This window comes from Lynx canadensis, chromosome B2, assembly GCF_007474595.2.
Source record: "Lynx canadensis isolate LIC74 chromosome B2, mLynCan4.pri.v2, whole genome shotgun sequence".
Lineage (NCBI taxonomy): Eukaryota > Metazoa > Chordata > Mammalia > Carnivora > Felidae > Lynx > Lynx canadensis.
Window position 1 is genome coordinate 135,713,011 of NC_044307.1, and position 20,710 is coordinate 135,733,720.

The following is a 20,710-nucleotide window of genomic DNA, read 5'->3' on the forward strand; positions in this document are numbered from 1 at the left end:
ACTTCGGCTCAGGTCGTGATCTTACGGTCAGTGAGTTCGAGCCCCGCATCGGGCTCTGTGCTGACAGCTCAGAGCCTGGAGCCTGCTTCAGATTCTGTGTCTCCCTCTCTCTGACCCTCCCCCGTTCATGCTTTGTCTCTCTCTGTCTCAAAAATAAATAAATGTTAAAAAAAATTTTTTTCTTTAATGTTTATTTATTTTTGAGAGAGAGACAGAGACAGCATGAGAGGGGAGGGCAGAGAGAGAGGGAGACACAGAATCCAAAGCAGGCTCCAGGCTCTGAGCTGTCAGCACAGAGCCCAACGTGGGGCTCAAACTCACAAACAGCGAGATCATGACCTGAGCTGAAGTCAGATGCTCAACCGACTGAGACACCCGGGCACCCAGAGCAGGAGCTTTTCTACTGAACCAAACTGCTCTCAAAGTCACAGATCCAAGAACTTAGAGTTTATACTGTATCCATTTACTCATATCCAGGCAAATCAAAAATAACTAGGCAAAATCACAAATTGAAATATTTCCTTAGGAAGTCTGAGATAAAGCTCTCTATTAAGGATGCAGCAGAGAAATAGGTTAATTGTAGTTAGAAAGGGGATCTTGCCTTGGAGATGGGTTCATTTGAAAGTAAACATATTCATTCTGGATCTTCAGTTGTCAAATTTGAAGAGTATTTTCTTAAATTCCCTCACTCCTGGGGAGAGGAAGCCAGTGCCGTGGGAGGTGGGCGAGCTCAGGCATTAGGGAGAGGACAGTACACACAGGAGACTTAAGAAGCCACAGTTGCCACAGACTCTAGAATTTCCAGGGGACGTGCCCTGCCTGAGTTGGTATTTGAAATGTGAATTTCTGTTTTCTACATTTCAGGGAGGAATTCACTGTCATTTCCAGACTGCCTGATTCACTTTTCCTGGACACCAACGTATGGAACACCATAGAGAAATGCTTCATTCCACACGTGCTATCGTAGGCTCTCCCCAGAGTGGCAAGTCAGAACAAACGAGACAAAGATGGAATTTGCTTCTGCAAATAACTCATTTTGGTAATGATCCCTTTAGAAAAGTTAATGTCTTAGGAAATTATCTTTCCCCTCTTCAGAATGACCTATTGTGTTAGCGTGTACCGTGCATAGCCATGCACTCACAGAAGGAGCTGGAAGCTGCACAGAAGTTGCTTTAAATTTATTTTCAGTCACCACTGCACATGCAAGCATGTTCTGGAAGGAAGGTGGAAATACTAGCTAGAAAAGTGATTACAATACGGGCCTGCCTTCCAGAATGTACTATGGCTTCCTGTGACCACCTGCCAACTGACACAGACAACAGAATCGTTCTTTCTCACTATTCACTGGTAGACCACACCGCATGTCAACAGAGTAGGTAAGAAGGAGCTCTCTTCAGGAAATGTTCTGGATTATACTAGGACAAGATCCATTCATCTGAGGAAACAGTTGACTCCTGCCATCATGTGGGAGCATAATGTTATTCATCAGGCTTCAACAAATTCAAACTACCTTCCCAGACGTGTTATTTCATAAGTTCAGAATGGCTTCTCAATAAGAAGAGACAGTCCAGCAGAACGAAAAAATGAAATAGCCATGAAAAATACAGGGCACATGAAAAAACTCTTTTGAGTATCCTTTATAAGGATAGCCTCTCTGGATAAAACACCTCCCATGGGGGCGCCTGGGTGGCGCAGTTGGTTAAGCGTCCGACTTCAGCCAGGTCACAATCTCACGGTCCGTGGGTTCGAGCCCCGCATCGGGCTCTGGGCTGATGGCTCAGAGCCTGGAGCCTGTTTCCGATTCTGTGTCTCCCTCTCTCTCTGCCCCTCCCCCGTTCATGCTCTGTCTCTCTCTGTCCCAAAATAAATAAATAAATAAATAACGTTGAAAAAAAAATTAAAAAAAAAAAAACACCTCCCATAACGATGCGAAGGTCGCAGGTGCTCACTCTGGCTACCTCCGGAGAGAAGTGAAACAGTGAGGCTTTGGCATGTTTAGCAGGGAAATCGGAGACAGTGAAGGCAGAACCCCATGTGTCCATACCAGGCATTCTCCCAAGTCCATGCTTCAGTTTGGATCCTTAAAGAACTTGGTTGACCTGCCGGGCTGGACATGAATTCTCAACTTCCAAAAAAATGGATTCAAGGGGTGCCTGGGTGGCTTGGTTAAGCGGCCTACTCTTGATTTCAGCTCAGGTCCTGATCTCACAATTCGTGAATTCGAGCCCCCACTCCAGGCTCCTCGCTCACGAGCCTGCTTTGGACCCTCTGTCTCCCTCTCTCCGCCCCTCCCTCACTTGTGTGGGCACGCATGAGCGTGCACTCTCTCTCTCTCAAAAATAAATAAACGTTAAAAAAATTTTTTTAATAAAAAAAAAAAGGATTCACTGTGAATGTGGATACACCACTTTTCGAGCACTCTGCAGTGCTGGACATCTGATTTCTTTCCTCCGGCCAGCTCCGATAGAAAGAGGGCAGCCTTGTTAATAAATGACTTGGGCCACACAGGGAACAGGCCCTACAGATGCAGCCACATCTCACAACAGTTCAGCCATTGAGTCACTGCGTGCTGAACAAACACAGGCACCACCGCGGCTCTGAGCGGGCGAGCGGACATTCACTGTGTGACTGGATATTGGCACAGGTCCTTAATTTTATCCTTAGTAACACGCTTGGGATGAATTCCCGAGTGTGGGATAACTGAATCAGGGCGCATACAGATTCAATGCTTCAGAAACTGCCCTCTAGAAGATTGTACTGGGTTCAGTCCCACCAAGAGCGCCTGAGCCTTATTTCTCTGTGCTCCATACTATTGGCTCCATATTATTGGCAAGGTAATAATAGTTTTCCACCTTGCCAATGTGACAGGTGAAAAACCGCATCTCATAACTTTCTGTACTATATTGTCAGTATTAATGATAGTATCTCTTTAACATATCTTCAGTGAGTTAAGTTTTTTATCCTTACGAGATGCCTGTAGGGGAAGGAAGTGGCAGAAAACTCAATTTGTCCTTATTATATTAGCTGATGATCCTTGTAAAATCCAGGCACAGGTCACAAATAGGAGTGCATTTTTATTTATTTATTTATTTTATTAGTTTTTTAAATGTTTGTTTATTTTGAGAGAGAGCAGAGGAGGGGCAGAGAGGGAGAGGGAGAGAGAATCTCAAGCAGGCTCCACGCTGTCAGCACAGAGTCTGACCCGGGGTTCAAACTCACAAACCATGAGATCATGACCTGGGCCAAAATCAAGAGACGGAGGCCCAAAGGACTGAGCCACCCGGGTGCTCTGGTGATGCATTTAAAAAAAAATTTTTTTTTAACATTTTTATTTATTTTTAAGAGAGAGAGAGAGAGAGACAGAGACAGAGACAGAGAGAGGCAGAGAGACAGAGTGCAAGCGGGAGAGAGGCAGAGAGAGAGAGAGACACAGAATCAGAAGCAGCCTCCAGGCTTTTATTTCTTTTTCCATCCATTTCCCCAACTACCTCCCTTCTAGCACCTATCAGAGTGTTCTCTGTATTTAGGAGTCCTTTTGTTTGTTTCCTTTTTTGTTTGTTTGCTTTGTTTCTTAAAAATGTTTTTGTTTTTGGGGCACCTGCCGTGGCTCAGTCTGTTGAGCGTCCAACTTCGGCTCAGGTCATGACCTCACAGTTCATGAGTTCGAGCCGCACGTCGGGCTCTGTGCTGACAGCTCTGAACCCGGAATCTGTTTCAGATGCTGTGTCTCCCTCTCTCTCTGCCCCTCCCCCACTCACACTCTGTCTCTGTCTCTCTCTCAAAAATAAATAAACATTAAAAAAAATTTTTTTTTAAAGTTTTTGTTTTGGGGGTTCCTGGGTGGTTAAGCGTCCAACTTTGGCTCACGGTCTTTCTGTTTGTGAGTTCAAGCCCCACATGGAGCTTGCTGCTATCAGTGAAGTGCCTGCTTTGGATCCTGCCATCCCCCTCTCTGTGCCCCTCCCCCCCTCAAAGAAATAAACACTGAGAAAGAAGTTTTGGTCTTTGAGGGGCATGTAATAACACACATAAATACTCCTGAGAAAAAGAAAAGTTTCATAAACATAATGTGTTCCTATTTTGTTAAAAGTGAATAAATGTCCAAAAAACTATTAGAACTGATAAATGAATTCAGTAGAGTTGCAGGATACAAAATTAATATACAAAAATCTGTTGCATTTATAAATACTAATAATGAGGTAGGAGAAAGAGAAATTAAGGAAAAAAAAATCCCATTTACACTTGCACCAAAAAGAATAAAAATACTTAGGAATAAACTTAATCAAGGAGGTAAAAGACTTAAACTCCAATAACTATAAAACATTGAAGAAAGAAACTGAAACTGACACAAACAAATGGAAAGATACACCACACTCATGGACTGGAAGAACAAATATTGTTAAAATGTCTATACTACCCAAAGCAATCTACAGATTTAATGCAATCCTCTCAAAATACCAATAACATTTTCCACAAAACTACAACAAATAATCCTAAAATTTATATAAAATCAAAGAAGATCCCAAAGAACCAAAGCAAACGTGAGAAAGAAGAACAAAGCTGGAGGTATCATAATCCCAGATTTCAAGATATACTACAAAGCTGCAGTAATCCAAACAGTATGGTACGAGCACAAAAATAGACACATAGATCAATGGAACAGGATAGAAAATCCAAAAATAAACCTACAACTATACGGTCAAAGGAAGCAAGAATATACAATGGGGAAAAGGCAGTCTTTTCAATTAATGGTGTTGGGAAAACTGGACAGCCACATGCAAAAGAATGAAACTGGACCACTTTCTTACACCATACACAAAAATAAACTCAAAATGGATTAAGGACCTAAATGTGAGACCCAAAACCATAAAACTCCTAGAAGAAAACATAGGCAGTAATATCTTTAACGCTAGCTATAGAAACATTTTACTAGATGTGTTTCCTTAAGCAAGAGTAAAAACAAACAAACAAATAAAAGTATTAGGACTACACCAAAGTAAAAAGCTTTTCATGGCAAATGAAGCTATCAACAAAATGATAAGGCAACTTACTGAATGGGAGAGGGAGAAGGTATTTGTGAATGATATATCAAGTAATGGGTTAAAATCCAAAATATATAAAGAACTTAATAAGCCTAACACCCTCCCCCAAAAGCCCACAAAGAATCTGATTAAAAATGGGCAGAATAGACATATTCCCATAGAAGACATACAAGTGAACCACAGACCCATGGAAAGATGTTCAACATAGCTAATCATCAGGAAAATGTAAATCAAAATCACAATGTCAGAATGGCTAAAAACAAAAAAGATAAGTAATAACAAGTGTTGATGAGGACACGTTAAAAAAGGAATCTTCGGGGGCGCCTGGGTGGCGCAGTCGGTTAAGCGTCCGACTTCAGCCAGGTCACGATCTCGCGGTCCGGGAGTTCGAGCCCCGCGTCGGGCTCTGGGCTGACGGCTCAGAGCCTGGAGCCTGTTTCCGATTCTGTGTCTCCCTCTCTCTCTGCCCCTCCCCCGTTCATGCTCTGTCTCTCTCTGTCCCAAAAAAATAAATAAACATTGAAAAAAAATTAAAAAAAAAAAAAAAAAAGGAATCTTCGTATTCCGTTGGTGGGAACATGAACTGGTAAAGTCACTGTGGAAAACAATATGGAAGTTCCTCAAAAAATTAAAAATAGATTACCATATGATCCAGTAATTCCATTACTGGGTATTTACCCAAAGAAAACAAAACACTAATTTGAAAAGATATGTGTCCCTGTTTACTGCGGCATTATTTACAATAGCCAAGATATTGAAGGAACACAAGTGCCCCTCCATAGATGAATGGATAAAGATGTGTGTGTGTGTGTGTGTGTGTGTGTGTGTAATGGAATATTACTCAGCCATAAAAAGGACAACATCTTGCCATTTGCAACAACATGGATGAACCCAGAGAGTATAATGCTAAGTGAAATAAGTCAGCGAGAGACAAATACCATACAATTTCACTCATATGTGGAAATTAAGAAACAAAACAAGTGAACAAAGAAAAAAAGAAACAAAAACAGACTTAAATACAGAGAACAAACTGGTGGTTGAGGGAGGGGAACTGGCTGGGGGATGGATAAAGTTGGTGAAGGGGATTAAGAGTAAACTTATCATGATGAGCAGGGAGCAATGCATAGAATTATTAAATCATTATATTGTATGCCTGAGACTATAACACTGTATATTAATTATGCTAAGGTAAAAAGTGAATAAATGTGTGCATGTATGTGTATAAATGAAAGTGACCAGAAAAAATGCAACAGAATATTAATGGTGAGTTTTGCTACATGGGCTGATTTACCCATTAGGTGGCAGTACTAACAAAGGTATAGACCCAGCTTAGGCATTTGAAAGCACCTAGTCTAAACTGTCCAAAAGAAAACCCTTTATGGAATATTTCTGTGGACATATCTGTACAGATGCACTTAAAATCTAAACAGTAGATGGGCGCCTGGGTGGCTCAGTCAGTTAAGCATCTGACTTTGGCTCAGGTCATGATGTCATAGTTCGTGGGTTTGAGCCCCGCGTGGGGCTCTGCTGAGAGCTCAGAACCTAGAGCCAACTTCAGATTCTGTGTCTCCCTTTCTCTGCCCCTCCGTGACTCGTGCTCTTACCCGTGCATGCACGCTCACATTCTCTCTCCCTCAAAAATAAATAAACATTAAAAAAAAAGAATATATGAAAAAAACTAAACATTAGATAAACAAGACTAGAAAAAAATATACCAAAATACCAAAAGTTGTTTTCAGTAAATTTTAAATTATTTTCCTTTTTTATTATTTGCATCTTCTGCATAGAACAAAAGAATTTCATAAAGAAGTTATTAAAGTAGCGACAGATTATTTCTGTATATAAGGTATGCAGAGTTTGAGTACTGAAAAGACATTTACAAAGGCATACAGAAATGTGATATTCTATATTTCTGTCTCTTGTCACAAACAATACAAATGTGCAAAAACAAATTTAAGATGACAGAATGTTAATGTTTCAGCAGTGTGAACGTAGACAAGATTCTTATTAGCCTTATTAGTGAAAACAAAAAAGTTACAGATTTCGTTAATTGGGAGCATAGGACTGAAGTGCTCGCACAAGCAACCATTTCAATATGATGTAGATTCTCTTTACTCACATTCACTAGCTTAGTGCGAAGAGGGTTATGCTGCTTCATCTCAAAATAACCTAAAATTTCACACGTAGGGCATTTGTTTTCTTAACACAGGTGTTGAAATTTCCTAATTCGAACGTACTTACTAATAAATGTACAGGTAGCCCTGGAGTATATATGAATGTATGAATGTATTTAGTAGGTGTTCCTTAGTATAATCAGTGCAAATGTCAGATGGGGTGGGTTTTTTTTTTTTTTCCTTTCGGCCACAGTTTTCATTTTAACTCTCTTCTTTGTTTTATTTCCATAACACTCTTCAAACATAACCTTCATTTTGAGCCCAGCGTCACTGGAGAAAATGAGGCTGTTTGCGGAGAAGCTGTTGAGGTCCTTACCTGGCATCACAGGATCAGTCTGACTCTCTGGTCCCCAAAAAGTGGAATGATTCCTCTTCTCTGTGTTTGATACCACCAGTGGCTGGTTTGGGACAGTCACTTTCTGGGACTTTTCCAAGAAGGAGCCTCCTGCCACATCTTTGATTGGTCCTGTGATTCTAGGCTGGGCAGTTGCTGTGTGGGTCACCGTCTTCCGGTCAAGGCTCACTGAAGGATACAGGAGCTACCGTTAGCTGCTGGGTTTCTTTTCTGAACTGTAATTAAAAGCACTAAATTTTCAGTAGATTCAAAGCCATGGATACTTGGGAATAATAACCAGCTAAGCCATGTTAGAGCCCCATAAAAATTACTCTCTTCTTTTCGAATGGGTAAACTGTTTTCTCTTCTTCCAATAGCTGGCTTTCTAAATGTCACAAATAAATTGACAAAAACAAAGCTTAAGGGGCGCCTGGGTGGCTCAGGTGGTTCAGCGTCCGATTTTGGCTCAGGCCATGATCTCATGGTTTGTGCGTTGGAGCCCTGCATCGGGCTCCGCTCTGACAGCTCAGAGCCTGGAGCCTGCTTCAGATTCTGTGTCTCCCTCTCTCTCATTGCCCCTTCCCCCACTCATGCCCTGTCTCTCTCTCTCAAAAATAAATAAACGTCAAAAAAATTAAAACAACAATAACAACAACAAAGCTTAAGCCTAAGGTTTTGAGATTTTACATCCTTCTTCAAAACCAGCAGTTTTCTTCTTTCTTTCAGCGCCCTTTTGTGTATGTAGGTGACATTATAAGACTGGTTTACAGTCCTGACTTAGCTACACCCTAGTACATCACAATTTTTTCTAGGGGCGCCTGGGTGGCTCAGTCCGTTAAGCGTCTGTCTGACTTCAGCTTGGGTCACGATCTCACGGTTTGTGAGTTCGAGCCCCATCTTGGACTCTGTGCTGACAGCTCAGAGCCTGGATCCTGCTTCAGATTCTGCCTCTCTCTCTGCCCCTCCTAGCTTGTGCTCTGTGTGTCTCTCTCTCTCAAAAATAGATATTGAAAAAAATTTTTTTCTAAAAAATTTATCAAAACAAAATCTTATCTCACTTTAGTTTTTTTTAAAAGCATATTCCTCACAGCATTTTTAGGATGGGGAAGAGTCTTTTAGAAAACAAAGCAAATTTTGAAGAAGGTAAGCAATATAAAACACTTGACATTTGCAACTCAGATTACAGACTTATAGTTAATGGTCATTTAATTTAAGGCATAGCTTATTCACATGAAGTTATACCTAAAACTGGGCAGAAAAAGAACAATACTGAATTTGCATTTTATTATGAGAATAAAGACATCCCGTCTCCCCGCCTTGCCCGAAAAGGCCATGCAGCTGACTCACAGTTATGACAGAAAGCCTCATCGGACCCATCAGGACACTGCTCCACTCCATCGCAAGCCAGCATGATGTCAATGCAGCAGCCGTCATCACAAGAGAAGTGGTAGCGTGAGCAAACGTTCGAGCATCCTGTTTGCGAACAAGTCTCAAGTCACAGGAGTGCCATATCGTCAACACTTCGCTGTGTCACGATTAAGTAAGACTATGTACATGGAACATTTTGGGGGAGAGAGATGCACATAATGGGGCAGACACCAACAGTCTGAGCTGGAGCAACAGGTTGCGAGAAAGGGGTGCCTCCTTGACCCCCTGACTTAACTCTGAGGCATCACATGGGCTCTTGGTCGCGGGGCCGTTCTCCAGGCCAGCGCTGCCTACCAGGTGGGAACAGACGAGCAGCAGCTCTGGTCTTCCCCAGCCAGCCCCGGGTTTGCTCCCTCACGTCTCACTCTGCGTTCCTTTGTTCATCCCGTCGACTCTGTGGGCCCCCTAACACTGCCCCCCACCCCGCATGGCATTTGGCTGGCTGAATGTGTTTTATTAGAGACACCATTTTATACATGCTATGTCTTTAGACATGCTATGTCTTGCATTCTTGTTTTCTAAGTGATCATGTTTACTGAGATTAACTTTCGACTATTGAACCCTACTTGTTGACTACCATACATCCCTACCGCCATAAAGAATAAACACAATCTCTAGCTACTGGCTGGTATGAATTTATTTTCTTCAAATAATGAAATTGTCTCCCTTTTGGAGCTGTTAGTTTTTTTTTTTAATGTTTATTTATTTTTGAGACAAACATTTATAATGTTTATTTATTTTTATTTTGCACACACACACACACGCGTGTGAGCAGGGGAGGGGCAGACAGAGAGGGAGACACAGAATCTGAAGCAGGCTCCAGGCTCTGAGCTGTCAGCACAGAGCCCGACACAGGGCTCGAACTCATGAACTGTGAGACCATGACCTGAGCCAAAGTCGGATGCTTAACCTACTGAGCCACCAGGCACCCCAGGTTTTTTTTTTTTTTTTAAGTTTATTTACTTATTTTGAGAGACAGAGAGCAAGCATGCATACAAGTGGGAGAAGGGCGGAGAGAGAATCCCAACAGGCTCCGCACTGTTAGCATGTAGCCCAACGGGGGGATTGAACCCACAAACCGCTATATCATGACCTGAGCCAAAGACACACACTCAACCAACCAAGCCACCCAGGCGCCCCTGAAGTGGCTTCAGGCGGCCCTGAAGCTGTTAGGAGTTTTTAATCTACAGTGTAAAGGAGCTACATGTATTTTCTTGAAAGGCATTCCTCTACTCCAGATTAAGCCAACTTTACTAGACTTAGCTACACAACAACTGGGTGACTTTGACACTGGTTGATGCAGAGTAAAGGTATCAGGCTAGACGTAGGTCGTGAGGAGCTCCCTAATTTCCCAGGGACACAAGGAACTAGACAGTTCTCTCAGGACATGGGAGAATGGTAGATTGTGATAATCCACCGAGGCAAATGGTTGAGCATAGTATATAAGTCCAAGTGAAATCTTGGATACATATTCCATTGCATGCAGTTAAACAAGGGCCTGGGAAAGGAGTCTATCTGGGTACAAGGCAATTTGAAGATACCTTGATCCAGGAAGAAGAGAAGAAATGGTGGGAGAAGCTCCTGAGAAAGAAGAGGAAGCAAAGGGCCTCAGTTATGACTGAAAATTTGGTCCTGGAAAGGAGAATCTGCTTCGGTTCCAGGAAAGGAACTCGGAGGAAAAGTGAAGGAAAACTGTGTTACCCTGAATACCAAGTGGGATACAGTTACTGCTCACATTTTTCAGTTCATGACATGGAAATCCTAAATATGTCAAGGTTTTACTTACTACTTGGTAGCTTTTGGAGATAGATTGATATCTGTAACGTATCCATTTATTACTGGATCAGTGGTCTCTAAACTTTTTTGACCATACATCTGATCAATACATATAGTGTTGTATACTATGCATATAGTGTAATAAACACACATCTCCATCTAAAAATAATATGCATGTACCAGCATACTAACATATTAAACATGATATAAAATATACTAAAAATTCAAGGAGGAGATTAAAAATTACTAAAAATATAAGTTCAGGTGTCTTCTTTTCCATCCTACAAATGCCTTTATCTGTGGGGGGGGGTTCCTCTTTGGAGACCACTGATCTAGATCATATCGGAAGTGTTTGGTGGCTTGGCATTTGAATAGATTATTTTTCTCAAGGCTTGAAAACATGCAGCCTCTATATCCAAAGATCACCCAAATTATCACATCAGCAGGGGTACTATGCTTGCCTATGTCCCCCAGATGGTGCCACCCCTGGTTACCATTACAGCTGGGTTATTAACTGCAAGACCAATATATATTTATAATAGAAGGGAGAGAACCACCTCTCTGTCCCCATTTCTGGTTTTCAATGTCTCTGTGTGATGTTTTATTACTTTAATTCATAGTATGTTATTCCAATCTAGCCAGAGTGATTCCAGATAGCAGTTAATAACACAGCCATTCTTTTAAATTTTTCTTTCTTTCTTTCTTTCTTCTTTCTTTCTTCTTTCTTTCTTCTTTCTTCTTCGAGAGAGACAGAGTGTGAGTGGGGGAAGGACAGAGAGAGAGAGGGAGACAGAATCTGAAGCAGGCTCTAGGCTCTGAGCTATCAGCACAGAACCCGATGTGGGGCTCAAACTCACAGACCGAGAAATCATGACCTGAGCCGAAGTCGGATGCCCAACCAACTGAGCCACCCAGGTGCCCCTTAATTTTCTATAAAAAGTTACATATATAAGATCTATACTCCAGTGGCCTTTCAGTAATCAAAAGTGATGCACATAACTTTCTGCCACTTCAGATACATTTTGTCATCTTGGAGAAAGGCCGGAAGTGTGCAACTGGCAATTTATCTTTGGAGCCCTGGAAAACTGGCCCAAGTCAAGAAACCAGGCAAACACTGGGCTGGTGCAGTGTTAGCTCTCTGCTTGTACTCACACTTCTATCCCTCTCTCCCGCCCAGGCACCTTGGTTGTACAAAGCAAAATCCCTTTCAAACTTCTATAGGGATAACGGGATATCCATGCCTTCTTCCTATGAGCTCTTTCTTCCAATAATCGGCACCTGACTTGGTTTCTGCCCAGGCGAGCACTCGATCCCAGGACAGCCCGCTGGGTTCAGCGGTCCTCCGTAGGGAGGGAGTGGCTGGGGCCGATGCCATGTTTCCCATGGCCCTGGTGCATGCCCAGTACACCGAGGTACTAAAAACATGTTTTTAAGTTTATTTTTTAGTAACCTCTACGCCCAACGTGGGGCTCGAACCCAGAGATCAACAGTCACACGTTTTTCTGGCTGAGCCAGACAGGCACCCCTCAAAAATGTGTTGAGTAGCTGTCTGGCTCTACTTTGCAGCTGCCATAAATCAACGGCCCTGCTGGAATCTGGGCGGGATCAGACTCCTGACCCGGACGGCTCCTCTCACTTGCCATCACTGCTTCAGAGGGCAACAGCGGGCAGGAAATTGGTATCACACCAGGCCACAGGCAGCAGCCTCCTTCCTCATAGGAGGCTGGAACCTCGGCCGGACGGGGAGTCAGCCAGTCACATTCCGAACATCGATTGTGCTCTGTGTCCCTGTGGAAGGCAAATTATCAGGGGTGCCAAGTCCTTAGGATCCTCAAGTCTTGCTTCACTTTCAATATGCATCCCGACCTATGTTGGATGGAAGACAAGATCAGCCATATGCAGTCATTCTCTGATCTTTTTACCCTTATTCTCCCACTGACTGAGTTACAGGGATGGCAAAGACATGCGAAGGATGGGTTTTCTGGAGCCATGGGTAGTGACTGTGAAGGCTCACCACGTGGGCGCGGGTGAGCACCTCTGTATGCCCAGTGCCTCGCACAGCTCCTGTGCACCCTGCGGTCCTGCACACACTGACAGAGTCCGCGGACTGAATGACAAGACCTTCAAATACACAGCATCTCTGTACCTCTCCCTGGAGTGGACTGTGGGGGGTTTCCCCCTGCAATACCTCTATGTCTTTTGTGCTCTCAAGTTCCATATACATATATGTATATATATATTTTTTAACTTGATGAGCTAATCTTAGAAATGCAGATGTTTGGGAAGGTAAGAAACATAGATAAATGAGAAGAATGAGTTTACATTGTGCAACTGAAAGTGAGAACCATCACATGTATGTAAAGCTATATTATTAGTATTTGTGTTAACGTGTCCATGAAAAATTTTAGCTCTTTTTTTTTTTTTTTTGCCCAATTGTGTTTTTAAATTTTTTTTTAATGTTTTTATTTATTTTTGAGACAGAGACAGACAGAGCATGAACAGGGGAGGGGCAGAGAGAGAGGGGGAGACACAGAATCTGAAGCAGGCTCCAGGCTCTGAGCTGTCAGCACAGAGCCCGACGTGGGGCTCGAACACACGGACTGTGAGATCATGACCTGAGCCGAAGTCAGATGCTTAACCGACTGAGCCAACCAGGCGCCCAAATAGTGTTTTTATTAAAGCATGGGGACAGGACCTGTGGGCAGAAAGAGCTAAATAGTCCTTTTATGTTTTTTTTTTTAAATTTTATTTTTTTTAATGTTTATTTTTGAGAGGGGCAGAGAGAGCAGGCTCCAGTCTCTGAGCTGTCAGCACAGAGCCCGACGTAGGGATCGAACTCACAAACTGTGAGATCATAACCTCAGCCAAAGTCGAACACTTAACTGACGGAGCCACCCAGGCATCCCTAAATAGTCCTTTTAAATTGACACATGCACTTTATAAATTTTAATTTGTTTTAAATTGTCATATGTTGAGAAAAGACTCTTAATTCAACAACAACCAAAAATGGAATGGAAGAGCCCATGGAATGAAGTCAGAATATAAACTGCTGGGGCATCTGGGTGGCTCAGTTGGTTGGGCATCCGACTTTGGCTCAGGTCATGATCTCATGGTCCGTGAGTTCGAGCCCTGCATCGGACTCTGTGCTGTCAGTTCAGAGTCTGGAGCCTGCTTCGGATTCTGTGTCTCCCTCTCTCTCTGCCCCTCCCCCACTCATGCTCTGTCTCTCTGTCTCAGAAATAAACATTAAAAAAAGGGTTTTTTTTAAAAATAAACGTATTTTAAACTATTTAACATTATTAAGCTTTATATTGGAATTCTTAACCCTTAAAAACCTTAATTTCTGGTTAAAATTAAGAAGTAAACAGTTGTGGGGGCCCCTGGGTGGCTCAGTCGGTTAGGCGTCTGACTTCGGCTCAGGTCATGATCTCACAGTTCGTGAGTTCGAGCCCCGCGTCCGGCTCTGTGCTGACAGCTCAGAGCCTGGAGCCTGTTTTGGATTCTGTGTCTCCCTCTCTCTCTGCCCTTCCCCCCTCACACTCTGTCTCTATCAAAAAATAAATAAATGTTAAAAAAAATTTAAGAATAGAAAATGCTAATCCAATACCATCTTTCTGTAAGTAGCTGGTTTCTGTCGGCCGTTGTGAATGCAAAGGAAGGACTTTCCTCTCACCTCCTGTGGAGAAGGTCATGGGCAGCACTGTCACTGAGACGTTGTCAGAGCTTCTCTGCCCAGCAGTGTCCATCACAGTGAGCTGAAAGGTATATGTTCCTTCCCGTAAGTGGGACAGCTTCAGGGTTCCCGACTGAGGTACCTGACACCCAAACAGGAAACAGCACATGTAGTTAGGAGATCTGAGGCACAGAGTCCAGTATCATCCTGAACTGGAAATCAACATTACCCCTGGAACAGTCCCATGTCCCACCTGTCCGCTCCCGGCCAAGGAAGGGAAATCCTAAAGCATGCACCATTTGGGCAGGCTGCCCTACTCTGAACTCACAATTCTCAATTTTATCTGGGCTGACAATCTCCTTGACTAACAATAGTCTTTCACTTGCCCTTAGCAGTTGATGTTCCAAACCTGTAACTCTCCAAGCTCCACGCCCAGTATCTAGTCCCTTCCTTCTCAGCAGGTGACCTCATCTACTTTGAGAAGAAAATTAGGACATAATTATGGCCATGATTACGTTTCTACCACTCATTCCTATGCTGGGAACGCACCTGTATCTGTATCTGCTGTCAGCTCCTTTCCCCCAGCCATAATAAGATGAGCTGTCCCTCCTGCACTCCAGGCCAACTCCCCCATCTAGGCCTTGACCCCTTCCCTCTATGACCTTTTTTTTTTTAAATTTTTTTTTTTTTAATGTTTTTTTCAACGTTTATTTACTTTTGGGACAGAGAGAGACAGAGCATGAATGGGGGAGGGGCAGAGAGAGAGGGAGACACAGAATCCGAAGCAGGCTCCAGGCTCTGAGCCATCAGCCCAGAGCCTGATGCGGGGCTCGAACTCACGGACCGCGAGATCATGACCTGGTTGAAGTCGGACGCTTAACCGACTGCGCCACCCAGGCACCCCTTTTTTAAATTTTTTAATGTTTATTTATTTTTGGCAGAGAGAGAGACAGAGCATGAGCGGGGGAGGGGCAGAGAGAGAGAGAGAGAGACATAGAATCCGAAGTAGTCTCCAGGCTCCAAGCTGACAGCACAGAGCCCGACGCGGGGCCCGAACCTGTGGACCGTAAGATCGTGACCCGAGCCAAAGTCAGACACTCAACCAACTGAGCCACCTAGGTGCCCCTATGACCTTTGGAACACTGACCATCAAGTAATTTCTCTTTCAAATGCCTCTGCTATCACTATGCTCAAGTTTCTCTCTACCCAAAAAAAACAAACAAAACAACAGCAAATAAAAAACCCTACAGTCCAAGATCATCCCAGCCATACAATCTTATCTCCTTCCCATTTCAACTTACCTTTCAAAGCCTTGTTCATGCTGCACTTGCTGCTTCCATTTGCTCATTTCCCATTTATTCTTTATCCCACCCATCTGATTTCTTTCCTCACCATTCCCCCGAAACTGCTGGAAAAACTCATTAGCTGATCTAGCAAAGATCACCAAGTTGTCAAGGTCAATGAGACTTGTTAGCCTTGCCTCCTCCCACTCCCCCTCCACTGGCTGTCTTACTGTATTTTACAAAGTTAGCCACTCCTGGCTTCTGGAACTCTTGACTTCCCTGGCTTCTGCTTCTGTGTCTGAATTCCCTGGCTATTCCTTGATGATCACCATGATGGACTTCACTTCTGCTTACTCCCTAAACCCAGGGTCCCATCTTGACCCCCCACTCTCCTCTGCCATTTTTCAGGCAGTCTCCCAATCATGGCAAGAGTGATAGCTTCTGAGGTCAGTACTACGTTGTCATTTTGGGAGTCATTTTTGGATGCTCAATCCAACTACTATATTTTTCAGCTCTCTCAAAGATACTATAATGGCTGAATGTCCTATTTTCTAGGAAAAAATCCCTTTTTGCTTAAATGAACTAGTCTGGATATTCACTGCAAATGAATTCTGACCATTACATGGTTTATTACATTGATGCATTACCAGACTTAAGAGTACAGAGAGTTGCCCTATTAGAACTACCAGCTGCTGGGAATGCAAACTGGTGTAGCCACTCTGGAAAATAGTATGGAGGTTCCTCAAAAAACTAAAAAATAGAACTACCCTACGACCCAGCAATTACACTACTAGGCATTTATCCATGGGATACAGGTGTGCTGTTTTGAAGGGACACATGCACCCCCATGTTTATAGCAGCACTATCAACAATAGCCAAAGTATGGAAAGAGCCCAAATGTCCATCGATGGATGAACGGATAAAGAAGATGTGGTATACACACACACACACACACACACACACCACACACACACACACACACACACACACACACACACACACACAATGGAGTATTACTCAGCAATCAAAAAGAATGAAACCTTGCCATTTGCAACTACGTGGATGGAACTGGAGGGTATTATGCTAAGTGAAATTAGTCAGAGAAAGACAAAAATCATATGACTTCACTCATATGAGGACTTTAAGACACAAAACAGAGGAACATAAGGGAAGGGAAACAAAAATAATATAAAAACAGGGAGGGGGACAAAACATAAGAGACTCACAAATACGGAGAACAAACTGAGGGTTGCTGGAGGGGTTGTGGGAGGGGGGATGGGCTAAATGGGTAAGGGGCATTAAGGAATCTACTCCTGGAATCATTGTTGCACTATATGCTAACTAATTTGGATGTAAATCTTAAAAAATAAAAAATAAAATTAAAAAATAAAAAAAAAGAACTATTAGCTGCTTGTTTGTATTTATGAAATCCTAGAATTTAGATCCCTGCACATAATTTTGGCTTGGAGGCTTTGTCAGAACTATATATGCACATGAACAGAATGCTTTACAATCACTTTAGGGGGCAATGCAAGGAGATACAGTTGTATCAATAATCCATCACCCAGAGCTCCTGTTAAGTACAGGTTTCTCAGCCCAGCCTTAGGGTCTGAGTCAGTGGGTCTGAGAGTGGGATCTGGGAATTTGCACACAACAGGCACATCCAGATGATTCACCAATGACACTGCAAGAAACGTGGGTGAAGTGGTTAAGAGCACGGAGTCTGGCATCCAACAGAGCTGAATGCCAGCTCTACAGTGTGCCAGCTCTGTGACCTTGTACAAGCCACTTAACCTATTTAAGCCTCAGTTTCTTCATCTGTAAAGTGGAAATAATAATGGCACTTACCTTGTAAGCATCAAATGAGATAACTATGTAAAAAGAGCTTAATGTGGGGCTTACATATAAGTTTTAAATATAAAATACAAGTTTAGTTTTTTAAATATCGAAAGAGCATAACGTAGTAAATGCTTAAATGTAACTAACTGTCTCCATTGGTTAGTTCTCATCTCAAGCTGAATAACCGTGTTTTCACGGACAGGAAAATGAAATCTCAATAACGTGACTCTCACTCACTGAGACAGAGACAGAATCGAGATGTCTAGGTGTAAAACCGTCAATAAGTGGTCCCATCACTCTCCTTGCAAAAGCTGTAAGCTGGAGAGCTGGCAAAGAAGCAGGCCAGTCCTTCGTTGTGTATTTCAAAGAGATGTTAAGCAGTTTTCACCGCCACACTGTTACATGATCTTCAGGCCCAACTACAACAAGAGAATATCAAACGGGGGTCCACTTATGTGAGAACTACAACACTACCTAAAGGGCATACAGAGAGAAAACTGAAGATGACAAGAGAATGTGAGAGTCTGGAGCAGGCAACTGATCCTCAGAAACAAGAGGGTTCTCGATGTCTGAGAACAAGGAGAGAACATCAGAGATTCAGACGAGTGAGATTTAAAATGAGACAAAAACTGTGGCTTGGGACTCAGGGTCATACCAAAACCCCCCTTTTCTTTCACATTCCATATCCAAACACATCTGCAATTTAAGCACTTCTCATCATGTCCATTGTCACCATCCTGGTCTGAGCCCACCCTGTCTCTAGCCTGAGTCACTGCAGGGGTCAAGAGACCTGCACTCCAGTGGGACTGGGACCCGGTATCCCTTTATTCTGGAAACTTTCGCTTCCACCTCTGTCCACATGATTGCAAGGGAAGGGTGAGTTATAACCTCTCCCTATGGCCGGAGGAGTGTGAGGCTGAACCAAGGGGCTCCAATGACTGCAAGGGGCAAGAGGCCGTAAGGTTGCCGCTGGTGACAGACTCTCACTCTCTCCGACTCTGGCCAGCATCAGCCAGGCCTTCCTAGGTCGCAGCGGTGTAATAGATAAGACCACTAGTTCCGGGACTTAGAACACATGGGTACATGGTGGCAGCTGATGGCCATGCTGGAATGTGTTGACTGAGCCTTGCAGCCTTGAGTAAGGGAGTAAGGTGCTACGAGGGGAGAAGCTTTGTCACAGCGGGTCTGCCTGCAGACTTAAGACTGCAGAAAGCCGGCAGCTGAGAGGTTTGCTGCCCAGGTACATGAGAGGAGAGAGAATCCCAAGCAAGTTCTGCACACTCACCTCAGAGCCCGATGTGGGGCTCAATCTCACAATCCATGAGATCATGACCTGAGCTGAAATCAAGAGTCAGACACTTACCCGACTGAGCCACCCAGGGACCACGGGAAGTCTCTTTTCAATGCTGGGCTGGAAGGACAGGCATCCACTATCTAAGAGGGCAATTGTCCACCTGGGCTGTGGATGCCTCTCTCTGCCTTCCTAGGCACCTCCTCTCTGATGCAGGGAACACTGATCCACATCAAGGTCATGGTAATAACCTTCAAAGTCCTGGGTGAGCTTAAATTTAGATCTATTCAGGTTAATATCCTCTCCTTGGCCTTTTTATTCATTTAGTTAACAAAAGGTGTCTTTCCTTGAAATCAGGTATTTAGAATATTTAGAATGGTTTCCCTTCAAGCATCCAGGTGATCCTTCCATAAAGGATTTTACAAACATTTCCTAAGTGTCAGGATAAAAAATATATATGGCAGAGGAGAAAGAGAATAAGACAAAAGTTCTCATTGTTCCCACCAAGAGTAGGACAACATTCCCTGAGCACATGAGCCAATTTTCTTGACATCTGGCCATAATGCAGAGTTTCTACAGACAAAAGATTAGTACTGCTTCCCTGTTGTTTCTTCTCTTACTGCCCTTCTCTCCTTTCGAGTCTAGGGAAGATCAATACGATATCTTGGTTTGGCAAGATGTGGGTAAAGTGTAGACAAGATCTCTCTGAATCCTTCTTTCCTTCTTTTCTTTTCTTTTCTTTTCTTTTCTTTTCTTCTCTTCTCTTCTCTCTTCTCTTCTCTTCTCTTCTCTTCTCTTCTCTTCTCTTCTCTTCTTCTCTTCTCTTCTCTTCTCTTTCCTTTTTCTCTAATGTAATCTCTACACCCAACATGGGGCTTGAATTTACAACCCCTAGATCAAGAGATTCATGCTCTACTGACTAAGCCACCCAGGCACTCTCCTCTGTACTGTTTTTTAGAAAGAAAAGTAAAAGTATGTTATTGTACAGACCACTGGGCAAATGGCCAACTATCTATCCTCTGGGTAAAGCCAAACCTGATTCTCATTTTAACTGGATAGTGATTTTATGGCCCTAAATTACCATATCAGAGAATACACATTGAATTTGAATGCTCTCAGACATGTCCAAAATTTTTGCACCATACAATGTGCATCTTTTCAAGTCAATAAGACTTTTGTAAGTCCTATCCTATTATCAAAATATTCAGGTTATAGAGACATATACCACAGGGCCCACATCTGCAAAGTCCTCTCTGACTTCTCTCAATGAGATTATAATCTCTCCTTCCTTCGAACCCCAGTAGCACTTTATCTACATTCTTTTATAGCCTTGCCACTTTTTTTTTTTTAAGTGTTTACTTGTGAGAGAGGGCAAGTGGGGAAGGGGTAGAAAGGGGACAGAGGATTTGAAGCGGGCTCTGAGCTCACAGCAGCGAGCCCATTGTGGGGCTTGAACTCATGGACTGCGAGATCATCATGACCCAAGCTGAAGTTGGACACTCAACCAACTGAGCCAACTAGGCACCCTAGTCTTGCCACTTTCTACTTGGTATTTTTGTTATTTAGGTGCATATCTAATCTCAACCAGTGTCAAGTTACTTGAGGGCAATATTCCCTACAAGTTTTTCACGGTGCCTTACTCCCTTGCTTCTTGCCTTTGAAAGGGCCTCATAACTTTTTGTTTATATACAAGTGAGTGAATCTATTCTGTTTGTAATTCAGTTAATGTATTGGTCAAAATAGCCCAATATTACATCCCAAGGTATTTAGATAAAACTGTAATAGTTTTCCTCTCCTGGAGTGCTCATTGTTTAAAATGTTTATTTATTTATTTTGAGAGAGAGAGAGAGAGAGAGAGAGAGAGAGAGAG

General features: G+C 43.0%; 1 protein-coding gene across 1 annotated transcript in view; it reads right to left on the minus strand.

The window, feature by feature from the left end:
* Nucleotides 1–20,710, minus strand: part of LRP11 (LDL receptor related protein 11) — a 54,188-nt gene that overhangs the window by 14,649 nt on the left and 18,829 nt on the right. The window contains 3 exon segments of the mRNA XM_030316578.2: nucleotides 7,533–7,739; nucleotides 8,898–9,023; nucleotides 14,362–14,569. Of these exon segments, the coding sequence (XP_030172438.1) occupies nucleotides 7,533–7,739; nucleotides 8,898–9,023; nucleotides 14,362–14,569 (541 nt within the window).